The sequence below is a fragment of the Equus asinus genome, chromosome 26, assembly GCF_041296235.1.
Source record: "Equus asinus isolate D_3611 breed Donkey chromosome 26, EquAss-T2T_v2, whole genome shotgun sequence".
NCBI classification, from domain to species: Eukaryota; Metazoa; Chordata; class Mammalia; order Perissodactyla; family Equidae; genus Equus; species Equus asinus.
Window position 1 is genome coordinate 37,741,585 of NC_091815.1, and position 22,372 is coordinate 37,763,956.

The 22,372-nt window shown below is 58.4% G+C and overlaps 2 protein-coding genes across 8 annotated transcripts; one reads left to right on the forward strand and one right to left on the reverse strand.

Moving 5' to 3' along the window:
- The first annotated feature begins 1,972 nt into the window (after window positions 1–1,972).
- CNOT3 (CCR4-NOT transcription complex subunit 3) lies at window positions 1,973–18,899 on the forward strand. 7 transcript variants are annotated; one of them, XR_011498641.1, is made up of 18 exons: window positions 1,973–2,249; window positions 6,722–6,799; window positions 6,918–6,985; window positions 7,188–7,262; window positions 7,411–7,500; window positions 7,754–7,882; window positions 7,983–8,078; window positions 9,356–9,575; window positions 9,670–9,803; window positions 10,258–10,314; window positions 11,764–12,154; window positions 12,243–12,366; window positions 13,203–13,401; window positions 15,420–15,519; window positions 15,613–15,811; window positions 16,149–16,364; window positions 16,944–17,069; window positions 18,523–18,899. XR_011498641.1 is itself a non-coding variant. In XM_070499216.1 (18 exons), the coding sequence occupies exons 2-18, from the start codon at window positions 6,775–6,777 to the stop codon at window positions 18,619–18,621; spliced, it is 2,265 nt and encodes a 754-aa protein (XP_070355317.1). In that variant the 5' UTR covers window positions 1,973–2,249; window positions 6,722–6,774; the 3' UTR covers window positions 18,622–18,899. The 7 variants fall into 7 exon arrangements, 5 of the variants coding, with proteins under 5 accessions (XP_070355317.1, XP_070355315.1, XP_070355318.1 ...); XM_070499216.1 differs by having other exon boundaries at window positions 16,149–16,281; XM_070499214.1 differs by having other exon boundaries at window positions 6,725–6,799; window positions 9,353–9,575; window positions 16,149–16,281.
- A 31-nt stretch (window positions 18,900–18,930) lies between these two features.
- Window positions 18,931–22,110, reverse strand: LENG1 (leukocyte receptor cluster member 1). The gene is made up of 4 exons (XM_014856511.3): window positions 21,911–22,110; window positions 20,751–20,930; window positions 19,858–20,120; window positions 18,931–19,150 (listed from the first exon to the last, which is right to left on the reverse strand). The coding sequence occupies exons 1-4, from the start codon at window positions 22,040–22,042 to the stop codon at window positions 18,931–18,933; spliced, it is 795 nt and encodes a 264-aa protein (XP_014711997.1). The 5' UTR covers window positions 22,043–22,110.
- Window positions 22,111–22,372: the final 262 nt, after the last annotated feature.

Here is a 22,372-nt window from a genome sequence, read left to right on the forward strand (position 1 = left end):
AATCATCTCAGGACTGAAAAATTCCTGAGGTCTGATTCCCATCCCTGGAAATTCTGATTTCATTGGTCTAGGGTAAGTCCTGAGTACCTGGATGTTTTTAAAGCCCCCCAGGTGATTTTCTTTCTTTCTTTCTTTCTTTTTTTTTTTGAGGAAGATTAGCCCTGAGCTGACATGTGCTGCCAATCTTCCTCTTTTTCTGAGGAAGACTGGCCCTGAGCTAACATCCGTGCCCATCTTCCTCTTTATATGTGGGACGCCTACCACAGCATGGCGTGCCAAGCAGTGCCATGTCCGCACCCAGGATCTGCCAGGTGATTCTTAATGTGCAGCCAAGTTTGAGAACCTTGCTGATCACAGTGCAAACTGTGGACCATCAGCACCACCTGGGAGCTTGTTAGCAAGCAGAATCTGAGAGCTCCTGGATCAGAATCTGCATTTCAACAAATCCCCAAGTGATTCCTGAGAAGTCTAAGAGGCACTGCCCCATCCAGGGACCACACCTTGAGTAGGAAGGCTCTAGATCAATAACTCTTAAACTCTAATGAGCACAGGGGTCACCCTGGAAGTCTGTGCAAGTGCAGACCCCTAGGCTACATGCTGCTCTCTGAGGACCTGAGAACATTGCCCTTTTACAAGCATTCTTCCCTCCCTCGCCTGGGGCGATTCCGATGCAGTTCTCACGGTTATCTCCCTGGAATTTATCTGACTTTCCTCCACCTAGAGGAGATAGGCAAATCTGGCTTCCCATCTTGACCTTGTGACCCTGGGCAAATGCCTCACGGTTCATGAAAGCACCAATGCCTAGCAATCTTAACCACAAGTCATTCCGGCATCCATTCAGCAAATGGTAACAGTGCTTCCTGAGGATGCAAAATCCGGAGAGGGAGATTTGAATGATTACGAAAATGATGGTAGACGTGCAAAAGTAAATCTGAATGAACGGAGAGGGGGAGAGAGAATCTCATCTGTACCTTGTGCAGCGTCCTCACAACATCGAGGAAACAGAGGTGCAGAGGAGAGTTACTATCCCACGATCACGGTAACCAGTCAGACAGGACAAAAATTCCATGCCTCCATGGTGCTTCCCAATCAACTGGGTTATGCGTGGTGCCAGTGACTTGGGGCACTTTCTCCTACTTCCTTCCCTCCTTAAGCAAATACTGAGCCTCAGATATATGCCACACACAGGCACTTGAAGACGATGCATGTGAGAGACGGCCTGGCGTGCCTGGCCTGGACACAAGGGATGCGGAAGGATGCGCGCACGTCCCAAACCTGCGTGCTGCTCCGTTTCACACGCTTTAGGAGCGGGTGCCACCCACTCGTTACGCTATTGGACGACCTGGGATGAATGATAACAGGGCCAACGAGGGGAAAGGGGTGGACCCTCTTGCCCAGCTCCTCCCCCTTGGCCCAAGAGCTGTTTTGATTGGCAGATGACTTCAGCTCGGCCCCCGCTTTGAAGTCACCTGTCTGTCTCCGATTAGGTACGCGGCCTTTAACGCCCACTCTCCATGCCTTCCTCCGCTTTCCCCACCCACTTCCAGGACCAACCAATGGCTTCAGGGAAGAACATTCCCCCATAACCAATTAAAAAGGCCTCCAAACTTGACGGACGACTTCCCGCCCCTGATCAGCCTAGCTCCTCCCTCCTGCCAATTGGTTTAGGAGAGGGGGGCGGGTGCATCCAATCAGCACGACACAGGCCTCTTGATTGACGCACCGGCCCTCGCGCTGGCGTGTTGTGCCCTGAGGCGGGAGGAGGAGGAGGAGCGGGGAAGAAAACCTGAGCCAATCCTAGAAGCCTGCGCGGGAGGCCAATCGAACGCCGCGCCTTGGAGCGATTGCCCAATCCGCGAGAGGGGGCCGGTCGCATCCCTGACCAGGGCCAATAGGGCGCGCCCGAGGGACAAGAGCGACGTGCCGCCGGAGCAATGATCGGCCTATATTCGGGGCTCGAGGGCGGGTCGGCGCCAGAGACGAGAAGAGAGGAGGGGAGGCCTCCTCCGCCGCCGCCATCTTGGACCGGGCCCGGTCAGCTTCCGCGGAGCCATCGGCAGACGCCGCGGCCTCCCTTGAGCCCCGACCCCGTCGTCAGAACAACCCCGGGCCCACTTCCCCCAACCCCACTTCCGCTTCGCGCCGCTATCGCGATAGCGCCCGGGCCCGGGGCGCGAGAAAAAGGCGGCGGGCGCTCGCCTCCCCCGCCTGTCGCGATAAGCTCCTCAGCGGCGGCGCCAGCTCCTGTGGTGAGAGCGTCAGGCTCGACTGGGCCGGACCCCTTCCCCTCCTCCCCCCGGCGCCGTCGACCGCCCTCCCCGCCGCCTCCCGCCCCGCGACACCGCCGCCTGTCGCGACATGGCCGCCTCCGCCCCCGTGCGGCGCCCCCGCCCCCGGCGCTCGCGGGCTCCTCGCGGCCGGCCCTGCCGACCCCGCTCCCTCCTCCTCCACGCTCCCCGGCGGCGCCCGGGGGCCTCCCGCGACCCGGCCCCGCGTGGCGTCCGCGTCGGGCCCCGGGGGGTGTGAGGGGTGAGCCCCGTCCGCGTCGGGCCCGGCTCCTCGCTGGAAGGATGGAGGCGCGCTGGCCGCAGGTGCTGGCCCTCGGCGGCGTTCCCCTGTGCTGGGGGGCGGTCTCGGGGCGAGGCTGCCACCTTCCCGTGGGCGCGGGGCTGCGAGCCCTCTGGACGGGGACCCCAGTGGGGGCGGGGCCGCGGCTCCCGCCACGTCCCTGCGCCGGGATGCCGGCCGTCCTCGGGGGACACGGGTGGGGGACGAGCGCCCCCGGAGCGGAGCTGCCGGCTCCCGCAGTTGGAGCCTCCGCCAAACTTTGCGCTGGATGCCGACTCTCTGCCTCTCCGTGTGGGTTCCTCTCGCCCACCTTGGGGTCCATGTGCTGGGGGCGACACCTCCTGAGCGCCCGCTTTCTCCCCGTTGCTGGCGATCCCCTGTTGTGGGCAGTGCAAGCGCCCGTTCTTGTACCCGCCTCTCCGTTCAGGGACTGTCACCTCCCTCAGCATGAACACTCCCGCCCTTTTGGTTCGGGTTTGGTGACACCTTCCCCCACCGCCCTCCCCGTGTAGGCTGTCCCTTCCCCGAGTCTCTGATTTCTGCCCTCGTTCACATGAGCCCCTCCGTTGGGGTGTAATCCTTCCCACCCCACTGGGTATTCGTGTCAGGTCCTTCCCTGCGGATGTGTCAGCTTCCCAGCGCCAGGCAACCCTCTTGGTGGAGAGGTGCGGTGGTGGGACCGGGGCTCACAGCTACCCACGCCCACCCTGCTGGAACCCCCCCCCGGGAGTATGAGGCTTCCCAGACCTGAAGTCCCTGTACCGGGAGGGTTGTGCTTTTTGTCCAGGGTGAGGAATCTTTCTTGGTGTTGCCATTCCTAGGCGTAAGGTTCCTGCCTTCCTTGGTATTGGCCCCTCTTGGATTTGAGGTGTCTGCGCCCCAGTGTGTGTGTTCCCACTGTGGGACTAAGGACCCTCTCAGGTGTCAGAGCCCAGGGCTGATGCTTCTGCCTCCTCCTCCTGATGTCTCACGCCATGGGCCTAAGGCTTCTGCCTCTCTCCGGAGCCACAGGTTCCTGGCTGTGAGGGGTGTAAGATGCCTGAGACTTAGGGAGAGACCCCATCGTCATCACTTTCCTGAGGACTAAAGATCCCTCTGCTGTAACCTTGCCAAGGGGGCTTCCCAGTCCCCCACCTTGGTATTGAGCCTCGCAGTGGGGAGGTAACTATCTCCACCCCAGGACCTAACATCTGCCTTCCAGAGTCTCATCCTCTGTGTGGCAACGTCAGTAGCCTCCTGGGTTAAGGATCGCCCTCCAGCATCACTTCCCAGTAGGCCAGAGCTCCTCACTCGTGGTGCAGGGCCTCTCTGCATGGGCACAGGACAGCCCCCGGACTAGGGACGGCTTGGTGTTATTTCCCAGGACTAAGCCTTCTGCCCCGCCTGCCCTGCTCCTCATCAGGCCTCCTTGTGTGACAGTGTCATTTTCCCCAAGGTGAAGTTTTGGGACCTCTTTGTTAGTCTTGGCCCTCATTTAGGGTCGTTGGCTCCTGCGGGTCTGGCGCGCTGCTTACCCCACCCACCCCCTCAGTATGGGCTCCTTACTTGTAGGGATGTGCCTTCCTCTTGGACAAAGAATTTCTTTTGGTTAAGTCTCCTGGGCTGAGATTCTCAGATTCCTTAGTGCTGTTTGAGACCCCTCACTATGAGAGCACAAGCTCTTCTGTGCCCAAGATGCCCCCCTGTCTCAGAGTAGGCCTGCCATGGTACCTTCCCTGGGAGATCTTGGTGGATTCCCCAGAGCCGTGGGGTTCTTCTGTGGTGGCATCTCCACTTCAAGACTCAAGCTCCAGCTTCCTTTCTCTCTGATCCCTCACTGAGGGATCTAAGGTACAGGCACCACCTTGATGTGGGGTATTTCTTTGGAGGGATGGGTATGGCCCTAGGGCTGAGGCTCCTGCCCACTGTAGTACCCAGCCTCTAGAGGGTGCGAGTGCCCTGGGCCTGTGGTACTTGCCTTCTCAGCTGAGGAGCTGCCTCCCTCAGATCAGGTGGCGTTCTCTCTGGGTCTCAGCTGTTGCCCACTTGGAGGTTCTGTCTGAAACATCACTTCCTGGGCTGGGGCTCTTGTTCCCCTGGCACCTTGCTTCTAACACCTTCAGGACTTCTTGCTGCCACAGTTCTGTTCCCCTCTGGAAGTATCACCTCCTCCCCTGGTCTGGGTATTCTGACCCCACAGCGTGGGGATTTGGAGAGGGCACCTTCTCCCTAAGGAGTGCGGTGCCTTGTTTAGGGTAGAAACTGGGTGTCTTCCCCCTCTGGGTGGAGCGCCTGCCCCTGCCCTATTGTTGGGCTCCTGGGGTGGAGGCCAGGAGTACAAGCTTGTGTTTAACATTCCCAGGCAACGAGAGGCTTTTCTGTGTTGGGGTGTTGGAGCTCAGGCCCACTCTTGGTCGGTATCGCTGCACACCTCAGTGTTGGGGTCCAGCCTCGTGAGCTCCCAGTTGCTCCTTCTCAGTTTACTGAGGCCCCTCTGTGCAGCTATCTCCTGGGTCTGTTGTCTCACTGCTTTGTTTCCTGGAGCTGGGATTTTCCTCCTGTCGGGATTGGGCCTCACCTGGGCATGTCAGCTGGTCCTGGGTGGAGGGTGCTGCCATTTCTCTTGGTTGGCCCTTTACAGAGGAGATTACACTTGTACCTCAAGTCTAAGGTGCCACACCCACTACCACCCTCCAGACTGGGTCCCTAAGGAGGGTGCCAGTACAGCCTCCCTGAGGTTGAGGGACCTGCCCTGGCCGTGGTGGGCCTCTGGTTCTAACGCGTGCTCTCTGATAGACACCGTCCCACGTGGTAACTACTAGCCACACATGATTTAAATTTCAACTAGTTAAAGTAGAAATGAAAGTTCAGTTCTTCCATTGCAGTAGCCCCGTTTCCAGTGTTCGGTGACACAGTGCAGATATAGAACATTTCTGTCACTGCGGAAAGTTCTGTTGGACAGGATTGTCCTCGAGACCTTCCCTTGCCAGGAGTGGGGACCCTCTTAGTATGACTTTTCTCTGGGTTGATGCTCTTAGTCCTTGGTGTAGGGCGTTTCTGCCTTTGCAGTTAGTGCTGCTCTGGGGTGTCCCTGCCCTGGGTCTGTAGAATTTCAGTACAGGCCCCTCTCGGGGGGGTGACCTCTCCTGGCAGTGCAGGAGCCCTCTTGGCATAACCCTCTCTCCTCAAGGCTCCTGATCTCCCCTGGTTTTGGTGTCAGGCCCTAAGATGTGGCTTCCCCTGGGCTAAAGCTCCTGGTGACCCCCGCTTAGACCTCAGACTCCCTGGGTTGCATGAAACTTCCTTTAGGGTGGAGATGCTCCTCTCTTTCAGGATTGGGCACTTGCCCTGATGGTTCATGTTTCCCTGAGTCTCAGTTACAGTCCATTTGATATGGAATTCCTTCGTGAGTGCAGACAGCGCTCTCACAGTGGAGTCCCTCTGGCTCTCTTGTCTCCATAAGAGTTCTCTCTTCTCGCAGTCCTCTTTGGGTAATGCCTTCTGCCCCCAAACCTCTAACTCTTGTTGGTGTCAGCCTTTTTGGGTTAGGAGTATTGTTGCCTTTGGTTTAAGGATTCTGCTCTAACATAAACTTTGTAGAGGTCAAAGGCCCTCTTCTGCTTGGATCCAGTCTGCCTGTATGGGTGGGTTTAGCTCTTCACGGTCACAGGCATCCCCCACAGCTCTGCACGTACAGTGTCAGGCTCTCCTCCATGAGGAGCAAATGCTCTGTCTCCTGACTTGTCTGACAGGGTAACCTCTCCCCGTGTTAGGATTCTGGTCACCTCTGCAGGAAGTGTGGTCTCCAGGTCTCTCCCTCCATCCCTAGCAGTCAGTGTGCTGCGTGATTTGTTCCTGCTCTGAAGAATTCTTTTGAGTGTCATCTGGAGAGAAGGTGCTTCATGCTCTAGGAATTTTCCACTTAGTGGGTCAGAGGCACACAAAGAGTACATCTATTTCCTTGTTTCAGCAAACTTCCAGAGTCCTCTTGTGAGCCAGACTCTGTGCTGGGCAGTCGAGGCAGCACAGGGAGAACAGGGCCTGGTCTGTCATCGGATAGTAAATGCGTCTTCCCTTTACTGTCCCATGCATGCCACTGTTCCCAGCCTCCTTCACGTCTCTGGGTTTGGACCAGCCTGGAAATAAATGTGTACTCCTTTCTGATCTCTCCCAGCAGCGTCCGCCTCCAAGAGAGTATGAAGAGAGTGCGTCTGTAGGGCAGGGAAGATGGCGGACAAGCGCAAACTCCAAGGTACCGTGTTGACTGCCCACTGCTGTGTGGCCATGTGCTCACTCTCCTCGGAGCTCCTCTTTGGATGCCTGCTGCTTTGGCAGGATATTAACAGCAGCCCTCCTTCCTCTCTGGCCAGGTGAGATTGATCGCTGCCTCAAGAAGGTGTCCGAGGGCGTGGAGCAGTTTGAAGATATTTGGCAGAAGGTACTAGGGCTGGGGCCCTAGAAATCTGGGTCTGCATGTCCAGATGCTAAGGACCTGAGAGAAGCAGCTTTGAGATGGATTCGAGGGTGGGGGGGGTCCCAACAGTCCCTGACCCCCAGAGAAAGAGCCTAAAGCTTCACCACTGGAGTGGGCACTGGGGCAGCCATTGCCACACTGATGCCTGGTTTTCTCCATCCCTCAGCTCCACAATGCAGCCAACGCGAACCAGAAAGAAAAGTATGAGGCTGACCTAAAGAAGGAGATTAAGAAGCTTCAAGTGAGGGGCTGGGGGCCTGGACTCCTGTGTCCTGAGGGTGGAGGGAATGGGAAAAGTGGACTGCTGGGTCCCAGGGAGAGGAGGCGGCTGGGGGCCTCAGTGCCTGGGCCCTTAGGCAGTCTGACTGTACGGCTTTTCCTACCTGCAGCGGCTGAGGGACCAGATCAAGACATGGGTAGCGTCCAACGAGATCAAGGACAAGAGGCAGCTCATAGACAACCGCAAGCTCATTGAGACGGTAGGAGCCCAGAGCCTGGTACCTGAGGGGTGGGAGGTGGCTGGGTTCCTGGGTCCCCAGAGGGCAGAGGTGGAACAACCAGACTCCAGAGGTCCCTAAGAAAAGTAAAGTGTCTGCACCTAGGGGAAGGGGAGGGGAGATGGGCTGGAAGCCTGAGAGTTGGGCTCCCGAGGCTCAGGTCTGAGTGTCTGCTGGCCCTTAGTCGGCTCCTCTCCCCACTTCGGGAGTCCCCTGCCAACTGCGCTCTCCACAGCAAATGGAACGGTTCAAAGTTGTGGAGCGAGAGACCAAGACCAAAGCCTACAGCAAGGAGGGCCTGGGCCTGGCACAGAAGGTGGACCCTGCCCAGAAGGAGAAGGAGGAGGTCGGCCAGTGGCTCACAGTGAGTCAGGGTAGAGAAGCTGGGATGACCTCAGGGCCCTTACCCCCAGGCGTCTGAGGAGACTCTGACTGACCACTTGCCTTCCCCCTCCCTCCCCCAGAATACCATCGACACCCTAAACATGCAGGTGGACCAGTTTGAAAGTGAAGTGGAGTCACTGTCAGTGCAGACACGCAAGAAGAAGGGCGACAAGGATGTGAGTGGGGGGACCCAGGTGCCCAGAGGACAGAGATGGGCTGGCAAGTGGGAGAGGCCAGCTCTTCTGGCCTGTAGGAGTCAGAGTCTGGGATCCTGAGGCAGAGAGGGCCAGCAGCTGGGGCTAGGGGTCAAGAGGCAGGATCAGGAGGGCCTAGCAGCTGCCTGGGGGTGATGCAGGGAGCAGGTGAGGCTGTCTTGGGTCTAACCTGCATATCTGAGTACAAAGGGGCCCTCAAGAAGAGAAGTGGTGGAGGGGGACAGCGCCGAGTTCTGCATGGGTTGCAGAGTAAGTGTGAGACCTGAGGGACATCCAGGGCTGGGAGGTCCAGCAGCTGAAGCTGTGGCCTCACAGCACATGTAGGGCCCTAGGTCCTAAGGAGAGGACAGTAGGTACAGACAAGAGGGGACACGGAGGAATGGTTCATTCGGCCTGAAGGAGAAGAGGGGTCTGGGACAAAGCCAGGTGCTAGGGACTCAGATTCCCAAGATCCAGGATTGCAGAGTGAGTTCACAGGGATGCAAAGCATGTCTGTGTGTTGGCACAGGAAATACAGGGAGCTGAGCGGAGTGGGGGCCTGGGAAGTGGGGGATGTGCCAGAGTTGAGCGTCTGAGACTCTGAGGGGTTTGGAAACCAGGGACTTGGAGAGGAGGTAGAATAGCTCCTTGCACAAAGTGGGGATTTGGAACTGGGGCTAAGATGTCAAATCCCACAAGGAATTGGGGCCTTGGCAGGGACCAAGGGCCTAGGTGCTAAGCTTCTGAATCTGGGCTCCCTAGGGGGTATCTGTATGGGAGGCAGGGTGATGACAAAGATTCTCATGGTCATCGACAGCGAGCTTTCCCCAAATGGGGATTGCCATTATTACTGTGGGAGCAAGATGGGGAGGGGCTGTTTCCATATCCCAGAGGGTGGTCAGAGCTGATGAGTGGGCTCAGCCGAGATGGGGGGAATACACTTGAGAGATCTGGGTGGGCAGGTGAGGTGCAGCTAGGGTCAAGTTGAAGGGGAGGCACAGGGGTCTCTGGGTCCTCTAAGGTCTCCAGGGATGTCTGAGGAGGCAGCTGTGGGATCCCTGAGGGGTCAGGAGCCTAAGATTGGGTTCCCACAGAGATCAGAGGGCGGGCAGACTCCACACTGCCCCATGCCGAGAGGGGTGGAGTGGAGCCTTTGGGTCTCCATAGGGGTCAGGGACTGAGGACAGGTTCTGTGGGGGCAGGAGGGGCCGGGGCAGGCACCCTACAGCCCCTGAGCCTGGCCCTGGGCTCGCCAGCAGAAGCAGGACCGGATCGAGGGGCTGAAGCGGCACATCGAGAAGCACCGCTACCATGTGCGCATGTTGGAGACCATCCTGCGCATGCTGGACAACGACTCCATCCTTGTCGACGCCATCCGCAAGATCAAGGACGACGTCGAGTACTACGTCGACTCGTCCCAGGACCCCGACTTCGAGGAGAATGAGTTCCTCTACGACGACCTGGACCTCGAGGACATTCGTGAGGCCGTGGGTTGACCTGTGAGCGCAGGGTGGTGAGGGCCAGGTGGGAGGGCGTCTGAGCCAGCTAAGCACACCCTACCCTGCCCCCACAGCACAGGCGCTGGTCGCCACCTCCCCCCCTAGCCACAGTCACATGGAGGATGAGATCTTCAACCAGTCAAGCAGCACGCCCACCTCGACCACCTCCAGCTCTCCCATCCCGCCCAGCCCGGCCAACTGCACCACGGTGAGGCCTGGGGATCTAAGTCCCTGAGGAGTGAATGGTGGGCAAGGGCTGAGGAGGTGGGGGGCTGGGTCTCTCAGAAACACCTGGGTAGAGTAATCAAGGCACTGAGGATCCTAGGTGTCAAGGGTCTGGGTTTCATGGGTCCTGGGTCTGGTGGGAGGCTGGTGCATGGAGTGCTCAGGCAGCTGATGCGTTGGGCAGGGATCAAGGGTTGGTTGGATTCCCTAAGGAGAACAGCTTCCTGGTTCCTTAGAAGGCTGGCAGGTAGTGCTGGTTCCCAGATGACAAGGACCCTGGGGAGCAGGATTTCATTAGGTTCCCCAGCGAGATAAGGTTATAGGTATTGGGGCCAGAAGGTCAGTCAGCTGGGTCCAGGTCCCTGGGAGGTTCAGAGATTGGCATCTGTCAGGGTCCTAGAGGTCTCGGGTTTCTGACCATGCCTCTCCCACCTCAGGAAAATTCTGAAGATGACAAGAAGAGGGGACGCTCGACAGATAGTGAAGTAAGCCAGGTGAGTGGGATGGGCATTGGACATTGATGAGCACGTCACTCATTTGTTGGTTGGTTTTCAAAGGCTTATTAAGGCCTGAGTATGGCCACAGTGCTGGGCTTTAGGGACCCAGGAGGGTCAGAAAGTAGTGCTGCCCTGAGGGAGGCCTGTGGCATTAATCAGGGCAGGTGTGGGTGAGCAGGCAAACAAGGGACTGCTGGTGCTGTAGTTGAAGGGGTGGCACAGGGCGCCCGCCTGGCCTGGGTGGTCAGGAGATGCTGCTCCAGAGGCACCTGCCCTGGGTGTGAGAGGAAGACTTGAGTTTGCTTAGTGGGGAAAGCTGGATGTTGCAGGGTGGGGTAGCGGCAGGTAACACAGGCAAGTCGTGACTGAAAGCTTGGAAGGGTCGAGAGGTGAGCCTGGCCAGGCCTGCAGGGCTGACCGTGAGTGCAGGACCGTGGGTAGTTGAGTGAGGGGCCCCGACTTTGTGGACCAGCTCTGAAAGGGCCCGACAAGCCTGAAAAATGATAGATTTCTCAAAAACCAAACAGGTTTCTTTTCTTTGGGACTTCTCAAGGCCTTGGCTGCACTGATGATGTACACTGCGAGTGTCCAATAGGGGAAGCACTTCTCAGGATTTCTTTCTTCCCCCTAGTGAGCCCTGTGAGTTCTGTTAACACTCACAGGCTGGGAGCACACTTTGGGAAACACTGCTGCACAACAAGGAGGTCGTTAGACAGGAGCTTGCTGGACCCAAAGCCTCTCTAGGCTGACAGGAGGGCCAGTCCCAAGGAGGACCCTGAGGCAGGCGGTGCTGAGGCTGGTGGGGGACCTGGGCAAGCGGGCCTGGTGCCAGAGGGAGTTGGTGTGAGCTGCCCGTGGGGCATCAGGACAAGTCCAGGAGGCAGTGAGGATGGCAGCCCAAGTTGACCGAGAGCACTTGTCTATCAACAGCCTGGGGCAGGGGCTGCTGTGGGCATGTTACCAGCCTCTGCTGGCTGGGGTGTTACTCACTAACAGCCCACGAGTTGCTTTTGTGACCCTTTAAGTGATGTGCAGAATTACTGTCTGATTCTCAGCTGTTTTTCGCTTCTCTTGGACTTTGGGCTGCTTCCAGCTAATCTCATACTGAGGACATTTAGGTGTTTCTCCACCACTCCCTGTTGCCGGACAGAGGGGTTTCTCTTACACCCAAGTTATGTGTCAGATCCCTGTGGGACATTGTGGGGAGGTGTCCAGGCAGGACGTGGAAAGCTGGGTGCAGGCTAGAAATGCATGAGTGTTTTAAGCATGAAGGTGGTGATTGAGGCCATGAGGGTGAGTGAGGTCACCCAGGTCCCCAGGAGAGGAGGGGGCAGTGAGGCCAGCGATGACAATGGAGCCCATCTTGTGGGAGGAGGGGCTTGCGGGAGGCCTGGCAGACCTCCTGGCCCGCTGGTTCCTGACCCTCTTTTTCTCTCCCACCCGCAGTCTCCAGCCAAAAACGGCTCCAAGCCTGTCCACAGCAACCAGCACCCTCAGTCCCCAGCTGTGCCGCCCAGCTACCCCTCTGGCCCCCCGCCTGCTGCCTCTGCCCTGAGCACCACCCCCGGCAACAACGGGGCCCCCGCCCCAGCAGCGCCCCCAAGTGCCCTGGGCCCCAAGGCCAGCCCAGCTCCCAGCCACAACTCGGGCACTCCCGCCCCCTACGCCCAGGCAGTGGCTCCGCCAGCCCCCACTGGGCCCAGCGCCGCCCAGCCCCGGCCCCCCAGCGTCCAGCCTGGTGGGGGAGGTGGAGGCAGCAGTGGAGGCAGCGGAGGAGGCAGCAGCAGTAGTAACAGCAGTGGAGGTGGAGGCGCTGGCAAGCAGAACGGTGCCACCAGTAAGCGGGGAGGCTGCGGGAAGCAGGGGCGGGGCGCGGTCCTGGGGTAGCTGCTGACAGCCCCTTTCTTCCCTCTTCCTTCCCCCAGGTTATAGCTCCGTGGTGGCAGACAGCCCGGCGGAGGTGGCTCTCAGCAACAGTGGGGGCAACAACTCCAGCAGCCAGGCTCTGGGCCCTCCATCTGGCCCTCACAACCCACCTCCCAGCACCTCGTGAGTGTCTGGCCTTCGGCAGGGTTGGGGACAAGCGGCCTTTTGGCACAAAATTCCCTGCTCTTGCCAGTTGGGTCTTCCCCACACGCTGTGTGTCTCACTCACCTGGTTAGGTGCTGTGTCCCCTCCTCTTTACAGCTGGGACGCTTGTATCTATATGTCCTCCAGCTTTGCCCTCAGGAATATCGTAAAACATTCCTCATCTAATTGGGATTGTTCTCAGGGCCCCACACCCCTTGGTGACCTGTTGGAAGGCGCTCTGACTTTCCCTTTCCTGGAGGAGCTCTGGTTTTGTGCTCCCCACTTTACTGTTAACTGCTCCAGGGCCCACCTGACTCCATTGGAGGGCTCAGTGAAAGATCCCAAAGTCGTCCTCCCCCTCCCCAGCCATCCCTCCAAATATTAGATGAAACTGATCCACTGGGTCTGCATTTTCTGGAAGAATGCCCCAAGAGAGCGCCTACCCTCCTGTGTGGGATGGGGGAGGACGAGCCCAAGGGGGCATCTGTCCAAGGCAGCTTGTTTTGTGCTTGGAACATTCACTTCCCACACCCTCCACTTCCATGGACTATTCCAGAAAGCCTGTTTCCTAGTGCACATTCAGCCATGTGGTCTCTGCTGGAGCATCCTTAGGACCCTCATTCCCAGCTCCACAGCTCTTCTTTACTGATAGGAAATGATCCCAGGGGCTGGTTCTGCCTTTGCCCTAAGCCCTCCCAGGTCCTGTCTCTCTGTGTTCTCCCTGTTCTGACTCCTTCCCCTGATCGCCCAAGCCTTCCTGTCCATCTCACCCTCAGGGGCCCCCTTCTAGCCCCCCTCCCTTGTCCTCTCCCCAGGAAGGAACCCAGTGCGGCAGCCCCAACAGGCGCTGGGGGCGTGGCCCCAGGCTCAGGGAACAACGCGGGGGGACCCAGCCTCCTGGTGCCACTACCTGTGAACCCTCCCAGCTCCCCAACGCCCAGCTTCAGCGAGGCCAAGGCAGCCGGCGCCCTGCTCAACGGACCTCCACAATTCAGCACCGCCCCGGAGATCAAGGTGGGCCCCGCATGTCCCCAGCAGGCCCCAAGTCTGTGTCCTGGCCATGTCGTCTGCACTCCAGACATTCGCTGTCCCCTTTCTCCAGGTCTCTGCCTGCCACCTCCACCCCTTGCTCTCTGCTCTGGCTCTCTGCCCGTGGTGCACTTGCTTCTCCTCCAGGTCTCCCTTCACCTTGTCTCTGGGCTTCTCTTCTCTCCCGCCCCCAGACCTGTCTGCCCTCTAGGTTCCCGCCCTTGCTCCTGGTGGTACTGGCTCACTTGCTCCCCAAGTGTCCACCATCATCCCCTCCAGCCCTCAGTCTCCAGCCCCTTCTCCTCTTAAGATACACCACTCTACGCCACGTGACCCACTGTCCAGCTCACCATCCTTTTCCTTGGAAGAAACCATTTAAGTCAAGAAAACACTGTTGACGTCTGCTCTGAGCCATGTTTGTGCTAGGTGAACGCACCCAGTTCCTGCCTTCTGTGTACATGGAGCGGAGCGCGACCGTACAGGGCGTGTCTAGTCAGGGCTGGGGCAGAGGGTGCTGTGGACCCACACAGGCACATCTGACTTGGGGAGATGGCCCAGCAAGGCCTCTTGGGGGAGTGATACCTAAGCTAGGACCCAGACCTGGGCAGCTGGGGTCCCAGTGGCAGGAAAGGCTATCAGGAGGAGTGGTTCTCCCGTGCCGTTCTAGGAGGGGCTGACGTTGGAGTGGTAGGTAGAAGGCTGGGCGGGGCTCAGCAGAGAGAGGAGGACAGGGGTGTCTATTCTGCAGGAGAAGGTGCAGGCTGGCTGCAAAGCTGTGATGGAGGGGTGTCTCTGGAGTGGACACTGGGGTGCCGATGGCCAGGGTCTGGAATGGCAGCAGCAGGACGTCAGGTAGACTTCCTGGGCCAGTGTCTTTTCACCTGGGTTGTGTAGGAGGCAGGGTGAGAGTGCCCGACTGCCCAGGTCCAAGGCCCAAGGATTGCCCTGGGTGCCTGCCTTCATCTGGAAAACAGAAGTGATCTCTCTTACACCTTCAGTGTGACTGGATTCTCTGGAAGGCTGTCATCTTCATACATGTAGCTCTTGGAACAGTTTCTGGCCCAAAGAGTAAGCACTCAAGCATAAGAGGGATGATGGACAGGAAGTTCAGTGTGTCCATTTTTCTGGAGAAAGGGATCAGTAGCTTTGAGATTCTCAAAAGGGGTCCATAACATAAAGAAAAAAACGGTTAGTGGGGTGGGTGATGGGGGGAGCTTGGAAAGGCTTTGAGTGGAGAGAGGACAAAAAAAGACCTGGTTGGAAAGGCCCCTCCAGAGCTGGTGAGAACAGGATGAGGGGAGGGGTGGTGTGAAGGTCTGGGCGGGAGAGGACAGGCCCAGCTATGGGGGCATGGTAGGGGGACGGCCCTCCAAGGGAGATTCAAGCACGACAGAGACACCTCGGTGACTGAAGGGAGCAGGGCTCAGGAGACTGCTGCTACGCAGGGATGGAGGAGTCAGCCCTGACTGCTCTAGGCTGCGGCCTCGGGGCTGGAGGTCCAGTTTTATCTTACCACCGAGGAAATGGCATTCCAGAGTTGGCAGGAGCCTGCCGCGTGGCCCCATGCCAGCCAGCAGCAGAGGGGGTAGATGCGGTCATCTGCCTCCTTAGTGACATCATGTGTGCAGCTGGCAGTGAGTGGGTGTTCTCCAGGTGTGTCAGAGGTGCGTGCCACTGTGTCTCCTGTGACAGGAGTGGTGCACCAAGTGCTGCTGCTTGGGCTTTCCTCTGTAGTGTGTCGTCATATGTAGTATGTACCTTCAGCATCACCACACGGTATTGCATAGTAGGGCCCACACCTACTAGGCTCTCCTCTTCAGTGGGTGGCTCCCTGTGTCCTGTTTTTCTCCTCAGTGTTGGGGGCGGCTGTGAACATTCCTTTATACTAACGGCCTCTGCTTAGCTGACCCTCCCACTAGAGCAGGTGAGAGTGTCAGGACCTGTAAGTACTGTACCAGCTCTCTGCCCCACAGCCTGAGGCTAGGCACCTCTTCCCTCCCCAGGCCCCTGAGCCTCTGAGCTCTCTGAAGTCCATGGCAGAGCGGGCAGCCATCAGTTCGGGCATCGAGGACCCTGTGCCGACGCTGCACCTGACCGAACGAGGTGAGGGTCCGGGCATGGTGGAGGCAGCCCAGCGAGGAGAGGCTGGCCCCACACCAGCCTCACCTGAGGGCCCGGCCCTGCCCCTCCCCACAGACATCATCCTGAGCAGCACGTCGGCTCCCCCGGCCTCGGCCCAGCCACCCCTACAGCTCTCGGAGGTGAACATACCGCTGTCGCTGGGTGTGTGTCCACTGGGGCCTGTGCCCCTCACCAAGGAGCAGCTCTACCAGCAGGCCATGGAAGAGGCCGCCTGGCACCACATGCCCCACCCCTCAGACTCCGAGCGTATCCGGTGAGGGGCTGCGGGCGTGGGGCTGGGGGCTGGGACCCGAGTCTGAGGGAGGAGGCCACGATGGGGATCTGGTTCCCAGTCCTGAGAGACTAGGTAAAGCTTGCTGGGCACCTGCCTTGGGGCTCTCCACAGGAGGCGAGGACTGTGGAGTTCAATGTTGGGGTGATGAGGTAGCCCAAAGCTCCCACTGACGTATGAAAGGTGGGGAGCAGGGAGGCCAGGTTCTGCCTTCCCTGATAATGGAGAGGCTGTGGGCAGATAAGGGGGTGGGTTTCTGCCCACCCTCGAGACAGCAGGAGCTGGTGGGCACTGGAACTAACCCTCTTGTGCCCCACAGGCAGTACCTGCCCCGGAACCCCTGCCCGACGCCCCCCTACCACCACCAGATGCCACCCCCACACTCGGACACCGTGGAGTTCTACCAGCGCCTGTCGACTGAGACGCTCTTCTTCATCTTCTACTATCTGGAGGTACAGCAGGGCCCCCGGGGCAGCCTCGGGCCCCCCGGCTTCGCCGCCACCGCCGCCGTCCCCCCTCGGGCTGGAGGGGCGAGGTGGGTGCCCCACTGCGGCCACTGGGACCGCACCCCCTCCCCATCCCCGAGTCCCGGGCCCCCCCCCCCCAACCTGCCCCTGTCCCCACTTCCAGTGCAGAGGTTAGGGCCAGGCAGTCCCAGGCCCCTGTCCAGTCATCCTCCAGCATGGCCCACAGTGCCCGTGCCCAGTTTAATCTCAGCTCTCCCTGCACACTGCTTACTGGCACATCTCTGAGCCTCCCTGGAGACCACTAGGGAACTGTCCGACCTCTGCCTGACCCCAGTGAGTCACGGAGCACATTCACCCTCATCCCACCGTGGGAAACTTTCTAAATTGCCTCCTCTCAGCTCTCATCACACATTAGTTTCTTTCCCTTCTCAAAGCTTCTCTGAAAGCAATTTCCACCTCCTGTCTCATTTTCCTTCTGACCAGCATTGGTACGTTTGTGTGCCCCAGCCCATCTCCTAGTTGGACTGTCCAGCCCACCCTTGGTCTGTGGCGGGGCCCGGGGTCAGCCCTGATGCCCTGCCCTGTTCCCCTCGACCCCTCCCATTTTGGGGGCCCCCTGATCCCCCGCTCCACCCTTCCTCCCCCAGGGCACTAAGGCACAGTACCTGGCAGCCAAGGCCCTAAAGAAGCAGTCGTGGCGATTCCACACCAAGTACATGATGTGGTTCCAGAGGCATGAGGAGCCCAAGACCATCACTGATGAGTTCGAGCAGGTGAGGGCCCCTCCCTGTGCCCCGCCCACTCTGGTCCCGCTGGTGGAGTCAGGGTAGAGTCCTCCCTCCACGGTCAGGATCGCACCCCTGCTGGCCTCTCCTGCCTCCCCCTTCTCCCTTCACCACCAGCCTTCAGCCAGCTTGGTTCCTTGGGCCATTTGTTCACCTGAGCCACTGTCATCTTCATTCTTCACTTGGCCAACTCCCAGTCACCCCATAAGTCCTAGCCTTAATGTCCCCTCCTCAAAGGAGCCTTCCCCAGCCACACAGCCTGTGCGTGCGCTGTGCGCCCCTCCTCTGGCACGGTGGGGTATGTGGTGTCTATGACCCACGACCATGGGCTGCACTGCACAGGGACCTTGTCAGTCTCCTTCCCCCCATGTCCCCAGCACCCAGCAGAGCAGGGGCTCAGCAAATACAAATGGGGAAGCCATTTTTTTCTAATGACCATCTCATGTTCTCATAATTAATTGGAACCTCCCACTTCTCACAAACACTCTGGAGCCAGACTACCTGGGTTTGAACCCAACTCTAGCTGGGTGACCTTGGGCAGATCACTTGAACCTGTGTCTCCATTTCCTTATGTGTAAAAACGGGGTGACAGGACCCGCCTTATGCAGTTGTTATAAGGATTAAATGAGTTAATAACATGTAAGTACTTAATGGTGCCTGTTACGTAGTAAGTGTCATGGGCGTATTGTATTTTGTTTCAAATTACTTTCAGTTGGTGTGTTCTGTTTCACAGTGGTTTTTTCCACCAAATATTCGCCTGATGCCAAGTACTGAACAAGGTCCTTGTCCTCAGAGAACTCAGTACCCCCCCCTCAGTTCTTTGAAGCATTTCAGACATTCATGCAGAACCCAGCCCCATTCCCACTGTGTCCTCTGACACTAGCCACAGACTTCCTGCCCATCCTGGTTTGGTCCAAAAGTAATCCTCCGAGTTAGTATATTTCACAGCATCAGTCCTTCAGAGAGTCCCACAGCGTCACTGTCACCAATAAAACGTCTGTCCCGGCAGCGTGCCTGGATGTAGACTCCGAGCCTGTTCCATTCTCTAAGGATGGGGGAATGGCCGCAAGGGTTTTGTGAAGACTAAATGCTAGGACATACGTGACGTTCTCAGCACCTGATCAGTGCTCAAAAGCTGCAGCCATCGTGAGAAGCAATAGAAGGCTTTGCAGATGTGCCGGGTTGAGGCCCAGCTCTGGCACGCGACCGCGGGCGTGACCATTCTGCGCCTCCCCGTGTTTCCTCTAAAGTGGGCCTGATGAGCTTTCCTACCTGAGAAGAGCATTGTGAGGGTGGAGTGAGACGGCGAATGCATGCAGGGCAGCTGGCCTGGTGCCTGGCACATCCGTGGCCCTAAGAACTGTCCCCTCTGTCTGTTGGTCCGGCCCAGATCCCTGACCACCTCCTCGTCCACTCACTGACCGCCTTCTCCCCCGGCCAGGGCACCTACATCTACTTTGACTACGAGAAGTGGGGCCAGCGGAAGAAGGAAGGCTTCACCTTTGAGTACCGCTACCTGGAGGACCGGGACCTCCAGTGACACCGGCCCCTCCCTCCACCCTCCCCTCCCCCCGCATGCTGATCCCCCTGCCCAGGTGAGGGCCCTGCCCTGGAAGACTGGGGGGAGGCCCCAGGCCATGGGGCAGCCCCCTCCCCCAGGAAGCAGGGAGGGGGCCGGGAGGTTTTGTCTTCCTCTCAGCCCCGCCCTGGGGGCCCGGGGGCAAGGGCTGCCCCCTCCTCCCCTCCCCAGTGAGGGACATTTTTTGGTAAACCTATTTTCATTTTGGAAAATATTTATGAATAAATAGTTTTATATGACGGCTGGCAGCAGCGGCCTCTCCTGTACCCCTCAGGAGTCAGTGAGCCAGGGGGGGTCCTGCCGCCGGGGGCGCCGGGCCAGCTGGGGGTTGAACTGGGAGTTGTACCGCCTCCGCCGATCGTCTGCCTCTTCTGGCTGATCCTCCTGGGGTGCTGTGCCTCGGACCCGGGCCAGCAGGGCCTCTGCACGGGCCCTCTCAGCCCCTTCTCGCTGAAGACGTTCGGCTCGAAGCTGGTCCAGGGACGGGGGTCTGCGAGGAAAGGAGTCCAGTCAGAAAGCTAGGAGCCCTGGAAGGACCCACCCTCTGCCAAGAGGGAGCTGCACCTGGAGCCCCTGCCTGCGTGTGCCGTGCTCCCAGCTCAGCTCCTGAGGGCTGCTGGGACCCGGGAGCTGGCCTCACCTGCCAGGGGCGAGGACCTGGGCCTCCCCAGGCTTTACAGTTATGTGCCCCTCAGAGAAGCCACTATTCATCAGCTGTGTTACTCAGCACACCCTGGCGCTCTTGGCCTCAGCTCCCCCTTCCGTAGAAGGAAGGAGACTGGTCAGTCTACGCCCTTCGCTGAGGGGTCCTGGCATCCTGGGGCACAAATCCGCTTTTATGTAGCCCCATGGTTCTCAAGCTCTTTGGTCTCTCAAAAATTGTGGGCCTCTGAGAGTTTTTGTTTCAGTGAATTTTATCTGTTAATACTAAGAAATCTTGAAAACAAACATTCCACTAGCTATCAAAGCAGTAGCGTTTTCTCACATCACGGAGCCTCTGGAAACCACTCGAGAATGAGAGTGAAAAAGTTAAGTGATGGTGATATCAAAACAGGTGTTATGAGAGGTGTCACTACCCCCGGGGTCGCCGGGCCACATGCTGAGAACCACGTCTCTACCCAGCCAGCCCCTGACCTCGTGTTCTGTCGCTGGTGGAGCGTCCCTGGTGCCCACATGGGCCCCAGCAGGCTTCCTTACTCTTTGGGCCGATGTTTCTCAGACCCCTCCTTTTCCTTTTTGCTGCAACGACTGTCGTCACCACTGTGCCTTCTCTTCTTCCCCAAGTGCTTCTGCATCTCCCGCAGAGGGTCTAGGCGGTTCTTGATCTTCGCATCTGGTCCTGGGCCAGGCTGGGGGCCCCCTCGCCCAGGGGGGAGCTGGTACCAAGGGGGCTGCGTCTGGGCTTCCGCTGCACTCTGGCCCAGGTACGTTAGGATGCCCAGAGCCTTCTCTTGCTTCTCCTGAGGGGCCGGAAAAGATGGAAGAGACAATGTCAAGTTTGTCTCCCCTCAGGGAGCCTTAGATGTGACAGTGGGGACACAGAACCAGTCATTCAGCTAACAGGTGTTGAGGGCCTGTCATGAGCCAACTCTGCCATGTGCTGGGGACACAACAGACCAACACAGGTGGGCTCCTGCCCCGGAGGGACAACGGCAGGTTCAGTAACAAAAAGCATGGGAAATGGAGGATGGGATGGAGCTGCTCTAGGGTTCAAAGGTGGCACCTTCAGGGAGATTAATTGAAGAAAAACCTGAAAAAAGCAAACAAGGCAAAGGAGGGACCGAGGCAGGGGGCTGGCCATCAGAGTCTGACGAGAAATCCCTGAGAGCAGGTGAGTGACAGAATCTGATCTACACTCTACAAAGCTCCCTAACACTTCCCAAATCCCTTTAGCGCCTGACATCAGGTTGGAGACCCACTTCCTAAGCCTGGTGGGCTGGGATAGCAATACTCGCCACTTGTTGAGCGCTGTTTCGGTTCTCTCACCCCCACTCTCTCCCTCTACTCCTGCCAGTCACACCTGAGGGCAGAGTGCCCCTCCCCCAGCTCTATCCCTGACTGATGTGATGAAGTGGGCAAAGCCAGCTTACTTTCTCCTGTCGCTTTTCTTCCTCGTACTCTTTATTGCCTCTGGTCACCCCTTTCCCTTCCTCCAGCAGCTCCCGAAACAGGTCCACAGGGCCAGAACTTGGGGCTCCTGCCTCTGCTGCTCCAGGCTCAGGTAGCGAGTTCTGATGCCTGGCTTTCTTCCGTAGGAATTCTGTGCGGGCCTGGGGGAAAAGAAAGTTACAGGCAGAACACTCAGAACCTAGGTGTAATTCAAGGAACTGGGAGTCGGTGCCGACCACAGAAAATCACCATCCACGGTGCTGGGGGCTACAAGGAATGGAGCAGAGGCACTGGGAGCCCAGAAGAGGCACCTGTCCCAGCCTGGGGAGAGAGTAGGGGAATGAGGAAACGCCTTTCAGACAGTAAACCAAAGGGGTTCCCAATCTTGGGTGACAATAAAAACAGCTACAAAGGCAGCCAAAACGGGTCTTAGGACAGGCACTCTGAGTTCCAGACAGGGCTCCAAGTCGCTACCCGCAGTTGATTTGCAATTTCTACTGATAAATGTGAATTTTAAAAGCCAAGCCCAGCTCCCAGCCAGTGCTGAGGCTCAGAGCAGCTAAAGGACTGAAAACTGGGTGTAAACCAAACAGGTGGGGCGCTATAAAGAGCCTCTGGTGTTAGAGAGCGGGAAGGAGGGCCGCCGCAGGGAAAGGGCTCGCCCCACGGAGAGGTATTGACTTGTCCCACTGTCATTTCGCTGTGGCTTCCTCTCTGAAGCCATCTCACTTCTCTGAATGTAGGTGACAGCGCCCCTCCAAGAACGAACGGCGCTTGAGAGATTTCGCAAGTCAAGAGCTCTGTAAGGGGCGAGCATACAGTAGGCTCTCAATAAACAGGGTGTGGACGCAAACTAACAAGTGGTCCGAGTTTCCTTGAACTGCCCAGGGGTTCATTTACTCATAAGTTCCTACTCTATGCCAGGCACTACTCTGGCCTCGTGAAGTACACGAATAGAGGAAACTAAGACGAGGACGAGGGCGAAAGGATGCCCGCGGAGACAGGGACGGACTTCCACCCGCGCCCGGTCCCTACAACCGCAGGGGACACACTGCGCCTGCACCGCCCCCCACTTCCGGTCCCTCCCCAGGCGCCTGCGCGCTGGGCCCGGGAGCCCCGCCCGGCCGCACTCGGACTTTACCTCCTGCTGAGCGAGTAGCACCCTCCGCTCACGCTCTTTCTCCTCTTCTCGGGCCTGGGCCTCGTCACGCCGCACGCGGGCGACATTGTCCTTGTTCCGGACGTGCCAACTCTTCTTGGGCAAGATATTCATGGCGTCGTAGCCGTTCACAGACTGGCAGGCCCGCCTCCTAGCACTTCCGATTGGCGAGAGGATGCCCCGCCCTGTTATTCCTGCCTCGGACACGGATTGGTCCTGGGATAGTTAACACGCCCCCCAAGGTCTATAGCGAGAGCTGATTGGCTAAGATTCTCGCCCGAATCTTGGTGTCACCTAGCGACTGCCTCTCATCGAGGTTCCGGACCAATCACAAATGTCCCCGCCCCCGACGCTACCGGACGCCGCCGCCGATTGGCTAGCACGCCCGTCGAGTCCCTCCCGAGGCCAATACATCTGATTGGCTTGTCTCCCCGCGGAAGCCTT

What these genes read in the sequence shown, in the direction of transcription:
- LENG1 (XM_014856511.3), bottom strand. Translation starts at nt 22,042, where the DNA reads ATGAATATCTTGCCCAAGAAGAGTTGGCACGTCCGGAACAAGGACAAT. An exon ending in AAGAAAAGCGACAGGAGAAA is followed by an intron (nt 20,121 to 20,750) that starts GTAAGCTGGCTT and finishes CCGGCCCCTCAG; the next exon opens with GAGAAGCAAGAGAAGGCTCT. An exon ending in GAGAAACATCGGCCCAAAGA is followed by an intron (nt 19,151 to 19,857) that starts GTAAGGAAGCCT and finishes CTTTCCTCGCAG; the next exon opens with ACCCCCGTCCCTGGACCAGC.
- CNOT3 (XM_070499214.1), top strand. Translation starts at nt 6,775, where the DNA reads ATGGCGGACAAGCGCAAACTCCAAG. An exon ending in CCTGGACCTCGAGGACATTC is followed by an intron (nt 9,576 to 9,669) that starts GTGAGGCCGTGG and finishes CTGCCCCCACAG; the next exon opens with CACAGGCGCTGGTCGCCACC. An exon ending in CAGATAGTGAAGTAAGCCAG is followed by an intron (nt 10,315 to 11,763) that starts GTGAGTGGGATG and finishes TCCCACCCGCAG; the next exon opens with TCTCCAGCCAAAAACGGCTC.